Source organism: Elephas maximus, chromosome 5, assembly GCF_024166365.1.
Source record: "Elephas maximus indicus isolate mEleMax1 chromosome 5, mEleMax1 primary haplotype, whole genome shotgun sequence".
NCBI classification, from domain to species: domain Eukaryota; kingdom Metazoa; phylum Chordata; class Mammalia; order Proboscidea; family Elephantidae; genus Elephas; species Elephas maximus.
In genome coordinates this window covers 104,597,852-104,615,248 of record NC_064823.1, presented here as the reverse complement: position 1 = coordinate 104,615,248, position 17,397 = coordinate 104,597,852, and the positions used below count along the sequence as shown (strand labels likewise).

Sequence of the window (17,397 nt, the reverse complement as noted above, 5' to 3'; positions counted from 1 at the left end):
TCCAAAATGTCCTATATTAGATTTTTGTTAAACAAGTAATTTGCCCAATTCTTTGTAAGGGTATGGGGCTGATTGCTTTTAAGAGGGAGAAAACAGTATTCTCACCTTTAAATGGAATGATTTTTCTTACTGCCTTATTTCTAATCTCTCTGGATTTAAACAAAATGAGAATAATCAAAGCCGCTGATCGTGATTGTAGGTTTAAGATCCATCTTGCATGATCCCATCAAGCTATGGATGTTACAGATATCAGTTCTAATATGCATTAATTCTAATTACATTCTGATTTCATAATTCTCTAGAGAAGTTTTCAGTGGGAAAGTGAGAGGCAGTGATATTTTTATTATTACTAAATATTTAGTAATACTTTTATTATTATTGACAGAACTGGGTCAAGTTATTCTTAAATACTTTAGCAAAAAATACCTATGTGTTTAGATAAAAATAAGTTAAAATATTTTGTTTTGAAGAAAATGCTTATGCTTGATGCATGCTTGGTTTTTTCAACAAAATCTTGGAATGTGAGCATACATATGAATGTTTAGAACTTGTCCCTTATTAAATGCTTTTGAAATTCAGCTCAAATTCAATAAATGGAGACTTTTTTTTATAGAAAAAAATTGGGAATAGGTTCTATAAACCACTTCTCTTACCTAGGCAGTTCTTCACTTGTTATTTTTTTTCATATGATTTCCTCTTTTTATCTCCCTCATCCTTCTTTTATTTTTGGTTGTTTAGTGTTTAATTAACTAGCTTATTTTTGTGGGAAAAATGTCTTTTAGGCAGAACAGTGCCGCAAAATATCCTCCAGTTTACAGTCCCAAAGTCCGGAACATCTCCTGCCTGTGTTAATCCAAGCTGCCCAGCTCTGCCGTGAAAAACAGCACATAAAAGCAATAGAGCTGCTTCAGGTAAAGAAATTACTTGAATTTTTAATGAGGTGTCAGGCAGTTGCAGCTGTGTTTCATTTTTTTATGCTATATATTTTTTTTTTATAATAACCTACAAGCTTTTAATGGGAAGACTGATAGGTAATGTAATCCTAGACAGGTTCCAAAGTGCCACTTTGCTTTAGTTAATTCCTGGATTATAGCTCTGTTGTTTTATGTAAACATTTTCCACAAAAACTGAAGAATGGATTTCATTTGGAGATGATTTCAGATGAGTTAGAGGTTTCTTTTAGGCTTGTCGTGCCAGAGCATGGCTACTGCTTTTTCAATAATGTGTTGACCAGTGAATTCCACTCCAAATCTCCAAACAATCACAGAGATACTGGCTTGCTTTTTATCAGCGCAGACCAACTGTTAGATTACATGTTTGACTTTCCTGAGGGTAGACTATGTTGGAAAGTTGGACAAGATAAAATTAGGACCATCCTGAGGGGCAAAATTGCCTAGCAGGGACCAGCAGTGAGGAGGCACCATTTATTTGAGTGTATTCTTTAATCTATGTAGTTAATTAATATTACTCAACTAGTGAAGTACAGGTAACTTGACATTATTCACTAATCTTTAGAGCATAGCTTTAAAACAGTAGGTGTTAAAGTTTTTTTTTTTAAGTTAAAATTTTGGTCTGAAACCAGAAGTTTAATCTTTTAATGCTGTATTTAAAATTTTAGACAACTAAAATCAGTAATTATGATATATACTGTCAGTTGTGTAAATTAAATGTAATTTTTTCTCCCAACTAAAAAAACTCGTAGGAATTTTCAGATCAACATCCAGAAAATGCAGCTGAGATTAAGCTGACCATGGCACAACTGAAAATTTCCCAAGGTATTAATGATGATTTTCATCATGATTAAAATGTCGTTTTAATGGAACTGTATAGTTGTAATGATTTTAAGGTAGTTGTGGACTGTGTGATTTTTAAATTTTTGTGTACTGGTGAAGCATTATTATTGCTGTTTCAAACATGGAGCTGGATTGTGTGTGATCTCCAGCATATTTAGTAGTGAATTCGTTGGCCTTTTTTTAGGTTATTCCTAAATTGCTAGAATGATTCTCAATCTGTGCCTTGAAAGTTAGTAGAAGCAAAGGTATTCTCTGTTCCAAAAGACTATACATGCTCAAATATCCCAGGTATGTCATGTATAGAAACGCTTATGTCTGTTACTTCCCAGTTTTCAGAATTTCTTGGCCCCTTATTCTTCATTTATATTTTACCACTTACATCTTTGAGAGGAAAAGACTAGGGAATTTCAGAACTGACATTTTTGACCAACTTTGAGTTTTTATTTGGAGCTGTGTTTTCCAGTATGGTAGCTACTAGCCACATGTGGAAACCCTGGTGGCGTAGTGGTTAACAGGTTGACTGCTAACCAAAAAGTCAGCAGTTTGAATCTACCAGGCATTCCTTGGAAACCCTATGAGGCAGTTCTACTCTGTCCTATAGGGTCTCTGTGAGTCGGAATTGACTTGGCAATGGGTGGTGGTAGCCCCATGTAGCTATTTTAAGTTTAAATTAATTAAAACTAAATTAAAAATTCAGTTACTCAGCTGTGCTAGCCACATTTCAGAAGCTTCGTAACCACATGTGACTAGCGACTATGGTATTGGACAGTGCAGCTGTAGGATGTTCCCGTCATCCCAGAAAGTTCTATTAAACAGCCCTGGTGTAGACCATGCATTCTCAGTGGGGCCAATAATTGGTTTTAGGGGAGAAAAGGGATTGAAACAAATATATTGCAATGGCTTGTGGCCTTCAAAGGGCCAAAGTACATAACCAGATGCGCAGTATATCTTTGATATTAAAATTCCAGTGAGGGAGTTTGGCAATTACAAAAAAAGTCTGTAAAGTCTCCTTAATGGGGCAATAATGAAAACAAGATTGAGAAACACTGCTAGTCTTCCAGTTGTTCCATTCTCACATTACCTTAGCCTCCCCTCTTTGTCTTTTTTTCCGTCTTACCCTTTTTTTCCTTGCCCACCTTTTAATCTTCTTTCCTCATCCAGTTTTCAGTTTATTTTTACAAGGATTATTTATTGTCCTGAAATTACTAGAAAAGAGCCTGTAATTTATTTTTGTTTTGCTTCTTATAAACTGTCAAATATTTGTTAAGTTATTCATAATTTTAACCCCATAGTAAATTTTCCATTGCACTGGCGTCTGCAGTGACATATCCCAAGGCCTTTAGAGAAGGACTCCCACTTCAAGTTACAGTCTGAAAAAGGAGAAGTAGAACTCAACAGGCTGAGAGTTGAGATTTGTTCTGGTAACGGCTCTGCCATTAACTTTGTGAGCTTAAATTAAGCAAGGCATATTATCCCTTTGTAACTCAGTTTCCTTACCTGTAAAATTAATAAATAGAGCAAAGCTTGTATATTAGAGATGTTACAAAATGACACTTATATTTGCTTTCCTAAGTAGTGGGGAGGAAGTAAAATTCCTTGTATTTTTTTCAAAATATACTTTCTTCAGTGTGATGCTGAATTTGTTTTTTATCTTCTCAGGTAACATTTCCAAAGCCTGCCTAATTTTGAGAAGCATAGAGGAATTAAAGCATAAACCAGGCATGGTGAGTTTGTAACTAAAATATTACAAGTTTTAAAAAGGAATGAATTGATAGTCCATCAGTATTTTGATGTTTCTCTGTAGTTGCTTTAGTTTCTGCCTGTTTATGTACGTAATGTAGGAGTAGTTGAAATGATAACAGTTACTATATGGCTTACATTTAATTTTATTCTGTGCTCTGTTTTGCATTGATTTATTATTTATTCAAATGTGCCAGGTACTGTTAAGGCCTTGCTTTATCACTAAAAACGAATCTTATATAACCTAAGACCTATATAGGGAATTCCTTAGCCTAAATTGTTATATCATACCTTCAGTGTAATTTCCTTGAGTTAAACCAATTTAGTAATAGTGACCAACAATTTTAGTTCCCTGCTGATTATTCAAGCACCATAGATTTAGATCACTAGTATAGCTGTGAAAGTATCCATTTTGTAGTAGAGACTAATTCTGTAGTGGTGATATGTGTCTGTATTGGGACCGTTTTATTCATGGTTGTAGCCTCTAGCGCAGTCTGTCGTAGTTGGCATTCAATGAACGTGTAATAGTATTATGATAGTGCTTTCTTTTTTGAAGATTCATATTTTAAGGACTGGGCTGCAGTTGTACAGTAGAATCAAATATATGGCTGAAAACAGTGTTTCTAATACTTAATATCTGGCAGCCTGTTATCTTTTAAGGAATTTATCCATTTCATCTAGGTTGCTGAATTTATTGGCATGGAATTATTTATAATATTCCCTAATTATCCTTTTATTATCTGTAGAATCTGTCTTATTCTTTATATTGGTTATTTGTATGTTCTCTTCTCCTGATCACTCTAGTTAGAAGTTTATCAGTTTTATTGATCTTCTCACAGATGGAGGTTTTTATTTCTTTTCTGACCTCACTTTTGCTGCTCTTACACCTCTCACTTCAGTCTGGCCACATGGGCCTCCTTGTCCCTCAAACACACTAGGCAGGCTTTTTTACCTACTCTGTGTAACTCACGCCATATGCATCTCTCCAAGAGGGTTCAGCCACACTAGCTGTGTACCTCAGTGATCGCACACTTGAGTTTCCAACAATGTCTTATTGTATAAAAGTTTCTAAGCTCTTACCCTCAACTTCTGTCGTTGTTGGGGACAGTAATGAATCACTTATGGACTGGCACTGGATTGTGAACTACACTTTGAGTAGCACATCTCTAGAGGAAAGTTGTATTTTATAGATAACCACCTTTGTATTTACAAAAGACTTTTTTTTTTTCATAGTGTTTTTAGAAATAAAGTTGTGCTCTTTAAAGGTAGTATTTTCACGAAGAATTAGGTATTGGCACAGAGCCTAGTAACATTATCTCTCCAGTGTTTTTCATTTTTTTTTAAGTTTATTCTAGGATTGAATGGGAATTTTATTCATTCATTTATACCTTTGGCTGGGTAGGTGTCTGCATTAGTGACCATGTACAGCCATGAGGAAGATATTGATAGTGCTATTGAGGTCTTCACACAAGCCATCCAGTGGTATCAAAACCATCAGGTAAGTAAATGGGGCAAAATGTTACGAAGGTGTTGTTACGTAAAAATAAAAAGCTGCAGTTGTGAACTAACTCAAAATATAAGAGAAGCTGTTAAGAAAGTGGAATGCTATTAAACTGTTAGGTTCATTTTTTTAAGTATGTTGTCGTTGTATGCCGTTGAATCAATTCTGACTTACAGTGACCCTCTAAGGACAGAGTCAAACTGCCCCATAGGGTTTCCTAGGCTGTAATCTTAATAGGAGCAGATCTTGAGACCTGTGGGTTCAAACTGCTGACCTTTCAGTTAGAAGCTGAGCGCTTAATCATCACGCCACCAGGGCTTCTTTTTAATAAGTAAAGTTGTTAGAAATAAAGAATGGCTGCGACATGAGAAAAAAATTAACTCAGTGGAATTTCCTGAAGCTTCTTCCTGTATGTGTGTCTTTGTATGTGTGTGTGTATTCTCAAGAAATAAGAAGGGTACTATACATGATTATATATAAGAGAGTTCATCTTAAGTGGCTGGAGAGCCCATGAGTAGTAGTAACTGGTGGAGCAGTAATACATGGTATAATTGCATATTGTGTCTCCATCTAATAGGAACATCTTCATTTTTCCCGGTATAAGTCTCAGTGTAGGCAATATCTAACTTATAAATACCCATATATACACACTGGTGGCATTTGTGCTGTTAGCATTATTAGCAGTGGAGGGATATCAGTGTGCTTGGGAAGTTCTATATTAATGCTTGAGAACTGCTGTGACTGTAGGGACATATTTCTAGTTGCAGACAACCTGAATACAGGTGAGTTGTGTTCCAGATTCACAAATCGATGATTACTTGTACTAATTTGTCTAACTGCGGCCTCCCTGTTTATGTGTATGATTTTGTTTTCTTTGTTGTAGGCATTCAGTAAAACTTAAGATCGAATGTTTAATGGATAGATCCATTTTAAAAGTCTAATGAATATAAATTCATTGACTTGGTAAATATTTAGCTTAAAATCTTTTTTTTCTTCTTCTCTTTGAACTTTAGCCCAAATCTTCTGCTCATTTGTCCTTGATAAGAGAAGCTGCCAACTTCAAACTCAAATACGGGCGGAAGAAGGAGGCAATTAGTGACCTAGAACAGCTGTGGAAGTAAGCCCTGAAAGGTGGACGTGTAGAAGTTTCAGTGTTATTGCTGTTACTTAAAATGAGGGAGCGATTTTGCTTTTTTATGTTGCCTCCTCCAGTTTTATGAACTGTTCAGTAACTTTCTTATTTTTCTTTTAGACAAAATCCAAAAGATATTCATACCCTGGCACAACTTATTTCTGCTTACTCACTTGTAGATCCTGAGAAGGCAAAAGTGTATCCTTTCGGCTGTCCCTGATGGCTTCTGAGTGGCATACTATATCTCTCCCTTTACCTTGGTTTTGACCGGGGATTTTTTCTGTTGTGAATTAAAAAAAACTGGTTTGTTCTAACTAGTAAAAGCAAAAAGGAGCATTTATTGATCATGTGAATGCAGAGGTGGGTCCAGAACCAGCACACAGCCTGTGTCCCTCCAGGTTCAAGTCCAGTGGGGCTTGAGGGTGGGGAAGCGTATTTTGTTTGGGTAGTTGTGCATGAATCTGAAATGTTACTGAAATCTCTTGGGCCACATGCCCGTCTAAAGCAATTACTGTCTTTGATACGAGGATTCTGTGCCCTGATTGACAGAGCCTGGATCACAGGCATTGCTGCAGCTGAGGGGTAGGGTGGGTGCTGAGCAGCCACAAGTCAAAACCTTTGATGGTTGTTTTGGAATGGAGTTTTTATTGAGCAACTACCTTGAAGTATGTCACTGAGTTAAGGAATAAATGATTAGAATATGATTTCTTTTTCAAGTTCTCCCTTACAAATATGTGGTATATAATTGACGTAATGACCTGTTGATTTAGTCTCTAGAAGTTTTAAGAAGATTTTTTTGCTTTTGATGAAGGGCATCAAAAAAATTGACTTGTTTGCAACCAATGTCATAAAACAATATGTGTATTAATTGTTTAATGAGAAACTAATTTGCTTTGTAAAAAAAAAAAAAAAGGTTGTCTTTTTCTATTGGTATAGATACATTGGCAGACATGTGTATATTATGTTCCTGAACTCCTGTCCCAGCCTTAGTAATCACTTGCCCTCGTCGGATAGTATGTCTCTTAAAGTAGACGTCGAGGCTCTCGAAAATTCTCCTGGTGCTACGTACATTCGGAAGAAGGGTGGTAAAGCTGCTGGAGATAATCAAACAAAGGAGCAAGGGTAATGTTTTCCATTGTAGCACTCACCAATGCTGAAATCAAAATAGTATTTTTAAAAAAATTTATTGAAAATTATATAAGGAGTAAAAAAATACATTCTCAAAAAAATTCCATGTGAATAAAGTTCAAATCCTCTTTGTTTCTTTTCCCTTCTCTTCTGCTATATCCACCTTAGTTCCCCCTCCACCTAACCATAATTAACCTCTGGTATTTAGTGTGTATGCTTTCAGATCTTTTTCTTTGTGTTTATGCAGTGGGGGTTTAGAAATATTTTCTTTAGACTGGTATAGTTTTTGTTTTTTACTAATGGGTTTTTACATGTCTTGCACTGACTGTTTCCAGCTTGCTTTCTTACACTTAGTAAGTCTTGGAGACCTTTCCATGTTACTAAATGTAACATATTTCATTCTCTGCATAGTATTCCATGTGCTGGATGTACCTTACTTTGTTTACCTATAAATTCTTGATGTACATGATTTATTTTGCTGATTTGGAGGAGAGGTTGGCCAGCTTCATTAACTTGCAGAAAGCCAAGTTCTAATTCCCTCCTTGCTCTTTCGTATTGCCATCTCAAAAATACAGTATCAGAGGCTTACAGTAAAACCTAAGATCCTGTTTTTGACTTAGAATGAATAAAGCATGGAAGAGATATCACTTCCCCAGTTTTTTGGCTTTCATTATTTTTTGGTATTAACTTCTCTTTTCAGTGCCCTTTGAAATGTAATTTTTTTCTAACTTAAAAAATACCAGCAACAGTATGTGATTGACTCACTGATAATGAACTGTATTCGATAAAAAGCATCATCCTCATAATAGATTAATAAAACGTTATTAGGGAATTAGAGTCTCAAAGATATCACACTGTTCCAAATTTCATTTCATCATATTCCAGTTTCAAGCCTCATCAAGAACCCTAAAATGAAATAAATTCAAGCTAGATCTTAAGGGGATTTTCAAATAATGCATACTTTTGAAGTCCACTTAATAGATTTTCAGCAGTTTTTTTTTTTTCTCTTTAAAAATGGAGTTGGGCAATTAGTTAGAACACACAGTTCTTTTCTTTCTAACCCCTTCATTTAATCTGTTTTTCCTTATACAGTCATTAAGAAGCACACTGACTTTTAAGCTTTTTTATTTCAGTACAGTTTTTTCATTATGTATTTTTATTAATGCTCTTTATTTTATGCTAATTTTTGGCTGAAAAGGTTTTGTTTCTTTTGAAGAAATAATATGGGCTAGATTTATGTGATGCTGGAAGCTATGCCACCAGTATTCAGATACCAGCAGGGTCACCTATGGAGGACAGGTTTCAGCTGAGCTTCCAGACTAAGACAGACTAGGAAGAAGGATCCAGCAGTCTACTTCTGAAAAGCATTAGCCAGTGAAAACCTTATGAATAGCAGCAGAACATTGATATAGTGCTGGAAGATGAGCCCCCCAGGGTGGAAGGCACTCAAAAGATGACTGGGGAAGAGCTGCCTCTTCAAAGTAGAGTCGACCTTAATGATGTGGATGGAGTAAAGCTTCCGGGACCTTCATTTGCTGATGTGGCAGAAGTCAAAATGAGAAGAAACAGCTGCAAACATCCATTAATAATCGGAACCTGGAATGTATGAAGTATGAATCTAGGAAAATTGGAAATTGTCAGAAATGAAATGGAATGCGTAAACGTAGATATCCTAGGCATTATTGAGCTGAAGTGGACTGGTATTGGCCGTTTTAAATCGGACAATCATATAGTCTACCATGCTGGGAATGACAGCTCGAAGAGGAATGGTGTTGCATTCATCGTCAAAAAGAAAGTTTCAGGATCTATCCTGAAGTACAACCCTGTCAGTGATAGAATAATATCCATACGCCTACAAGGAAGACCAGTTAATACGACTTACTCAAATTTACGCACCAAACGCTAAGTCCAAAGATGAAGAAATAGAATGTTTTTATCAGCTGCTGCAGTCTGAAATTGATCGAACATGCAGTCAAGATGCATTGATAATTACTGGCTATTGGAATGCGAAAGTTGGAAACGAAGAAGGATCGGTAGTTGGAAAATACGGCCTTGGTGATAGAAACAATGCTGGAGATCGAATGATAGAATATTGCAAAACCAACGACTTCTTCATTGCAAATACCTTCTTTCACCAACATGAATGGCGACTATACACATGGACCTCGCCAGATGTAACACACAGAAATCAAATTGACTACATCTGTGGAAAGAGATGATGGAAAAGCTCAATATCATCAGTCAGAACAAGGCCAGGGGCCGACTGTGAAACAGACCATCAATTGCTCCTATGCAAGTTCAAGCTGAAACTGAAGACAATTAGAGCAAGTCCACGAGAGCCAAAATATGACCTTAAGTATATCCCACCTGAATTTAGAGACCATCTGAAGAATAGATGTGACTCATTGAACACTAGTGACCCAAGACCAGACGAGTTGTGGAATGACATCAAGGACATCATCCATGAAGAAAGCAAGAGGTCACTGAAAGGAAAGAAAGAAAAGACCAAGGTGGATGTGAGAGGAGACTCTGAAACTTGCTCTTGAGCATCAAGCAGCTAAAGCAAAAGGAAGAATTCGTGAAGTAAAAGAACTGAACAGAAGATTTCAAAGGGCCTCTCAAGAAGACAAAGTATTATAATGACATGGGCCAAGAGCTGGAGATGGAAAACCAAAAGGGAAGAACACACTCAGCGTTTCTCAGGCTGAAAGAACTGAAGAAAAAATTCAGGCCTCGAGTTGCAATAGTGAAGGATTCCATGGGGAAAATATTAAACGATGCGGGAAGCATCAAAAGAAGATGGAAGGAATACACAGAGTCATTATACCAAAAAGAATTAGTCCATATTCAACCATTTCAAGAGGTGGCATATGATCAGGAACTGATGGTACTGAAAGAAGAAGTCCAAGCTGCTCTGATGGCATTGGCGAAAAACAAGGCTCCAAGGAATTGTTGGAATATCAATTGAGATGTTTCAACAAACAGATGCAGCGCTGGAGGTGCTTACTTGTCTGTGCCAAGAAATATGGAAGACAGCTTCCTGGCCAGCTGACTGGAAGAGATCCACATTTATGCCTATTCCCAAGAAAGGTGATCCAACTGAATGTGGAAATTATAGAATATCATTAATATCACACGCAAGCAAAATTCTGCCAAAGATCATTCAAAAATGGCTGCAGCAGTGTATCGACAGGGCACTGCCAGAAATTCAGGCAGGTTTCACAAGAGGACGTGGAACCAGGGATATCATTGCTGATGTCAGATGGATTCTGGCTGAAAGCAGAGAGTACCAGAAGGATGTTTACCTGTGTTTTATTGATTATGCAAAGGCTTTTGACTGTGTGGATCATAACAAACTATGGATAACACTGCAAAGAATGGGAATTCCAGGACACTCAATTGTGCTCATGAGGAACCTTTATATAGATCAAGAGGCAGTTGTTCGGACAGAACAAGGGGATACTGATTGGTTTAAAGTCAGGAAAGGTGTGCATCAGGGTTGTATTCTTTCACCATACCTATTTAATCTGTATGCTGAACAAATAATACGAGAAGCTGGTCTACATGAAGAAGAACGGGGCATCAAGATTGGAGGAAGACTCGTTAACAACCTGCGTTACGCAGATGACACAGCCTTGCTTGCTGAAAGTGAAGAGGACTTGAAGTGCTTACTGATAAGATCAAAGGCCACAGCCTTCAGCATGGATTACACCTCAACATAAAGAACAAAAATCCTCACAACTGGACCAATGAGCAACATCATGATAAACGGAGAAAGGATTGAAGTTGTCAAGGATTTCATTTTACTTGGATCCACAATCAACACCCATGGAAGCAGCAGTCAAGAACTCAAAAGACGCATTGCATTGGCCAAATCTGCTGCAAAGGACCTCTTCAAAGTGTTGAAGAGCAAAGATGTCACCTTGAAGACTAAGGTGTGCCTGACCCAAGCCATGGTATTTTCAGTCGCATCATATGCATGTGAAAGCTGGACAATGAATAAGGAAGACCGAAGAAGAGTTGACGCCTTTGAGTTGTGGTGTTGGCGAAGAATATTGAATATACCATGGACTGCCAAAAGAATGAACAAATCTGTCTTAGAAGTACAACCAGAATGCTCCTTAGAAGCAAGGATGGCGAGACATGTTGTCAGGAGGGATCAGTCCCTGGAGAAGGACATCATGCTTGGCAGAGTACAGGGTCAGCGGAAAAGAGGAAGACCCTCAACAAGGTGGATTGACACAGTGGCTGCAACAATGAGCTCAAGCATAACAACGATTGTGAGGATGGTGCAGGACCAGGCAGTGTTTCGTTCTGTTGTGCATAGGGTCGCTATGAGTCAGAACCAACTCAACGGCACATAACAACAGCAACAACAGATTTATGTGAGTTGGTGACAAAAAAAAAAAAGCAAAAATCATGGTCCTTGCCCTCAAAAGAATTTCAGTTTAGCAGAAGGAAACAGTAAATAGTAATTCAAGTAAAGATTGTACATACTATGAGTGTGCAGGGTAGAGAGGCACACCAGAGAGAATAGTCAGATTTCCTGGGGACAGTGAGAGGTCAGGAAAGGCTTCAGGGAGGAAGTGATTGCTTTGACTCTGAGGAATGTGAGAATGAGGGAGCAAATTGTGAGCAAAGGCATAGAAGTAAGAAATGTCAGAGAGCCTTTGGGAAATTACAGGCATAGCTGTGGAGTACGATTTGTAGGGAGACAAATTTGGAAGACTATTGCATAGTCTAGATGAGAGATGAGACACTGTAAGTTGCACTTCTGATTCTTAAAGTGCCTTGAAAGAACTTTCACAATTAACTTCGTAGAGTGAATTCTTGGCAGAAATTTTTCCTGTCTTCATCTTTTTAGTTCAGTTTCATAGTTTTCATTGAGGTATATCACATATTAATATATACAGAGAGATATTTTTTATGTCTTCCTTTTTTCACTGTTATAGCTTTTCACTGTTGTTGTCCGAGCTCTTATCAATTATTTTGAAGGGTTTTCTTCATTTCTGTATGCCCTTTTCAGTACCTTTTTTTTTTTTCCTTGTCAATGTACTTAAAAGATGTACATGTTTTAAAAATTTAATAAATTCACAAGGTTCAAAATTTAAAAGATAACAAAGAATGCAAAGTAAAAAGTCTTCCACCCGTATACCCTAGCCACCTGTGTTACCTGTCTTGCATATACTTCCAGAGATATGTATTTATATGTACTGTACCTATAGATTTAAATCTGGGAAAGAGTTTAATTATCTATTCTCTAAGGTCTTGCCAGACATATGGTAATTTGCCACAGTATTGTAGGTTTTCATGCATGTGCAAATTTCTTTCCTGTCTACTTAGGCTTATATGTGTGCTACTTAAATTATTGTCACTGTAAAAGGTATCTGTTTTCTGTAAACAGTTGTCACCTCTCTTTTTTAAACTACCTTTCAAAAACAATAGTATCTGAAGCTTGAGTGAATTTAACCTGAATTAATATTCAACTAGTTTGTTAGTTTTTGGTGATCAGGCAGAGTCTGAAATGTCTTTATGCTGAACTGCCCAGCTTACTCTTTTGTGTATACTCTCTAAGTATTTTATCATGATGGGAGTAATGATTTTTCTTCTTTTAGCAGCCAGGGAGATTTGAAAAAGAAGAAGAAGAAAAAGAAGGGTAAGCATGTTTTTTTTTGTTTGTTTTAATCTTTCGATTCTTTTCTACATGATAAAAGCTTGAGTTTAGCCCTGTAGAGATATCTTAAGACATAAATATACTGCACTGTCTTTTTGCATCTTTGAACACTGAGTTTTGTCTTGACTATAAACCCAGTAAACCGAGTGCCATCGAGTCAATTCCAACTCATAGCGACCCTATAGAACAGAGTAGAACTGCCCCACAGAGTTTCCAGGGAGTGCTTGGCGGATTTGAACTGCCGACCCTTTGGTTAGCAGCCATAGCACTTAACCACTATACTACCAGGGGTTGGTTTTTTTTTTGTCTTGACTGTAGCTAACATTTAATATTATTACTTTGAAGAGTGTAAACTCTGCAGTTTGATTTCCTGAATTCAAATCCTTACTCAAGTACTCTGTGTATGACTGTGGACATGTTACTTCACATTCTTGCCTAAGGTTTTCATTTGTAAAATGGAACATAATAGTATATACCTTATAGGATACTGCACATAAAACTCTTAGAACAGTGCCTGGAACAAAGTCAACTCTTACATATAAGGGTGCTTTCAGCTATAAGTACTATAAAACTCTAATCAAACCAACTTAAAATTTACTAATTATAAAACTGGCCATTTAGAGGAAAGGGTAGCATTAAGGTTGGTTAATCCAGTAGTTGTATCTCTTTGTTATTCTGCCCACAATACTGAATCTCATTAGAGTCATATGATGGTTGTTGGAAAAAGTCAGGGCTACGTACTTGTCATTTACATCCAGTAGTACAAAGAGGGCCTCTTTCCGGTTGACAAGTCTCTCGTTATCTGGTATGGCCAACATAGGTCACATGTCCAGTCCTGAACCATTAACCAGGGGAATGCAACACATTGACTGAGGCTGTGTTTAATCCATGACATCAGTGGAAGGAATTATCAAACTTGGTTTAGACTAGTCAGTGATTATTCCTGGAGATCCTGAGTCTTTGGGAGGTCTGTTACATAAATCAGATTTCTTCTTGATTTTGCCCACAGCCATCCTAGGATCCAGGTTTCCCAAGTCTGCCAAGTTCATTACCACTCCTCCATCTGTTTTCCAGCTTCCAAAATTTTATTGTTATTATCTTTCCTCCTATTCTTTGTTTAGTGTGTTCGTTACTATTTTAGTGGAATTTTGGGAGGGTGCACAAGCTAATGTATGCATTCAGTCCAGTGTCATTAACTATAAGTCTTATCAGTTCTTCACTTTTATCACAGTATTTGGCAAATGGTAAAAATTCGGTAAGCATTTCATTTAATTATTAGTAATACTGCAAGGGTACAGCTGTAGGTAGCAAAGCTGCAATTTCACTTCCAGTTCTATTTTTGTAGTTTCCAGGTGAGCATTTTTTAAAAATTACTAGTGATATATGCTCATTCTAAAATCAAAACAAAACAAAAAAAGTAATAGCTGTTCACCATTATATAATGGTATAAAAGTAGAAAATTCCCTACCCCAAACTCTTACTTCCAGAGATAATTACATTTTTGTACACAGAAACATACATTTAATTATGTACTTATTCAATAAAGTTTTTACAAAACAGATGATTCAGAACATATTAGGATAATTAGTTTTAATTCTCCACTTGAGACTATTGTGAAGAACATTTTCCCAAATTATTACATATAAATGTGCTTCATTATTTTTAACCCAATTGTATAACATACTATAGTTTGGGTATACTATAATTTATATATTTGCTTATTGATAGATATTTAAGTTGTTTTGTTATTTTAAAGATCAGAGAATATTCTTACATACATAATTTTGTGGCTTATACATTTCTGGAGAGTAAATTTCTAGAAGTCTCAGTTTTGGCTGGTGCTGCCAAATTAAATTGCTTTCCATAAAGGCCATGCCGGTATATTCTTCTGCCAAATAATGTCCCATTATCTCACCAACACTGGATATTATTACTTTTAATATTTATTGGTCTTAAAGAATTTTTCACCCTACTGAGTTTTTTAAAAATACTATGTTATAGGTGAAAGTTTACATAGCAAATTAGGCTCCCCTTTAACAATTTTTATACAGATTGTTCCATGCCATTGGTTACAATTTTTTGTAATGTGTCAGCATTCTCATTATTTCCATTCTGTCCTCTTGCCATTGATCTAGTTTCCCTTTCCCTCCTTGCCTTCGCTTTTGGGTAACTGTTGACCGTTTAGTCTCATATAGTTAATTGTTTAAGGGAGCACATTACTCATGGGTGCTGGTATTTTATAAGCCGATCTATTACTTGGCTGACAAACTACCTACAGAAATAGCTCTAATTCCAAGATCAAAAGGTGTTATTAGGACAGTAGTCTCGGGTTCCTCTAGTCTCTATCGGTCCGATAGGTCTGGCCTTTTTTAAGGAATTTGAGCTTTGTTCTATATCTTTCTCCCATTCTATCCAGGACCTTGTATTGTGCCCCTGGTCAGAAAAGTCAGTAGTAGTAGCTGGGCACCATCTAGTACTTCTGGTCTCAGGTTTGGAGAGATTGTGGTTTATGTGGGCTGTTAGTCCCGTGTACTAGTTTTTTCTTTGAGCCTCCAATTTTCTTTATTTTCTTTTGTGCCCATACAAGCAAAGACCAATAGTTATATCTTGGATGACTGCTCGCAAGCTCCCAGATCCCAGACGCTACTCACCAAACTTGGATATAGAGCATTATCTTTGCGAATTATGTTGTCAGTTGACTAAGTTGTTCCCGTCCCAAGCCTTTTGACCAAGTAAACCAGTCCCACAAATTGTTTGGATATGTGTAGGAAGTAATTGTGTCCCCTATGTGGTTTGTTATATTTGTGGATATATATGCAGCACATCAGACCTATGTCTCTGTATAGATACAACTATACATGTGTGTGCATTTACTCACATATGCCTTCTACACATGTGTATGCATCTGTATTTACCTATGTACCCACACTTTTTTTTTTAATTTTTGTTGTGCTTTAAGTGAAAGTTTACAAATCAAGTCAGTCTCTCATACAAAAATTTATATACACTTTGCTATATACTCCTAGGTGCCCTCCCCCTAATGAGACAGCACACTCCTTCTCTCCACCCTCTATTTCAGTGTCCATTCAGCCAGCTTCTGTCCCCCTCTGCCTTCTCATCTCCCCTCCGGACAGGAGCTGCCCACATAGTCTCATGTCACACACATTTTTTTGGTTGTTTCTACTGTTGTTACAAAATTGTATACGCTAAAGCATTTACCGAAGTTGTCCCTTTTTCTTATGTACTTCTTATGTCGTTATTTACCTTACTGGAGCCCTGGTGGCGCAGTGGTTAAGTGTTAGGCTGCTAACCAGAAGGCTGGCAGTTCGAATCCACCAGCTGCTCCTTGGAAACCCTATGGGGCAGTTTTACTCTGTCCTATAAGTTCGCTATGAATCGAATTCAGGTTTTATTTACCTTGGTCAAGTGTCACCCTCATTTTTAATTAGTGAGGTCAAGCATCTTTTCACATGGCTGAAGACTTTTTTATCTTTCCTGGCTTATCCTTATTATAGCTGTGCCCTTATTTCTTTTTTTGAATGATTTACCCATTGATTAAAAAGAGCTTCATACTTTAAAGATATTAATCATGTCTGTTATACAACATGAAAATTTTTCTTGGTTTATTATTTCTCTTAAAAGTTTATTGTCTTTTACCAAATGAAAATTTTTAATTTTTATACAGATACGTTAGCAGATCTTTTCCATTATGACTTCAGAATATTGTGTCATGTTTAGAATATAATCTTTTTCCCTGATAGATTATACAAATAAAACTTTCTCAGATAAATTTCAGTTTTAACTTTATTCCTAGGCTTGGACACTTTGTGACGTAACTCTCAGTTCTTTATCAATTGTTACACAGGAAAACTGCCTAAGAATTATGACCCAAAAGTTACCCCAGATCCAGAAAGATGGCTACCAATGCGAGAACGTTCTTACTACAGAGGAAGGAAGAAGGGTAAAAAGAAGGACCAGATTGGAAAAGGGACCCAGGGAGCAACTGCGGGAGCTTCATCTGAACTGTAAGTCATTACTCGACAATTGAGATCACTTAGAAAATAAGAGATTGACTCAGTAATTAGTGAGAGTTAATATATTTTAAGTGTGAAAAGTACAGTCAGATATCTTTGCTAAATATTTTCTGATATTCTTACATAAAGGAAAGAAAATGGTATTTCTGGTCTGACTGTGTTGTAAACGCAGTGTAGGATTTCAGGTACCTTCAGAAGGAAACTATATACACTGAGATTATTCACCTATTTAACCAAATGTCTAGATAAACATATAAATATATAATCTTACTAAAAGTATTAAAAATGCTAGTTTTTTCTGTGTAATAAGGTTACATGTCATTTAAATTTTTTTCTTTTATTTTTTAAGCTTTCCAAAAGTTGGGATATGATACACAAATTTTTTCTTCTTTTTT

General features: G+C 36.6%; 1 protein-coding gene across 2 annotated transcripts in view; it reads left to right on the top strand.

The window, feature by feature from the left end:
* Positions 1-17,397, top strand: part of SRP72 (signal recognition particle 72) — a 31,959-nt gene that overhangs the window by 13,058 nt on the left and 1,504 nt on the right. Inside the window, exons 10-18 of one of the 2 annotated variants that reach the window (XM_049886248.1) lie at positions 783-911; positions 1,703-1,775; positions 3,453-3,517; positions 4,936-5,031; positions 6,048-6,151; positions 6,287-6,364; positions 7,151-7,288; positions 12,913-12,950; positions 16,834-16,993. In XM_049886248.1, the coding sequence (XP_049742205.1) occupies positions 783-911; positions 1,703-1,775; positions 3,453-3,517; positions 4,936-5,031; positions 6,048-6,151; positions 6,287-6,364; positions 7,151-7,288; positions 12,913-12,950; positions 16,834-16,993 (881 nt within the window). Of the gene's footprint in view, positions 1-782; positions 912-1,702; positions 1,776-3,452; positions 3,518-4,935; positions 5,032-6,047; positions 6,152-6,286; positions 6,365-7,150; positions 7,289-12,909; positions 12,951-16,833; positions 16,994-17,397 lie in introns of both variants that reach the window. The other variant, XM_049886247.1, reaches the window with a different exon arrangement.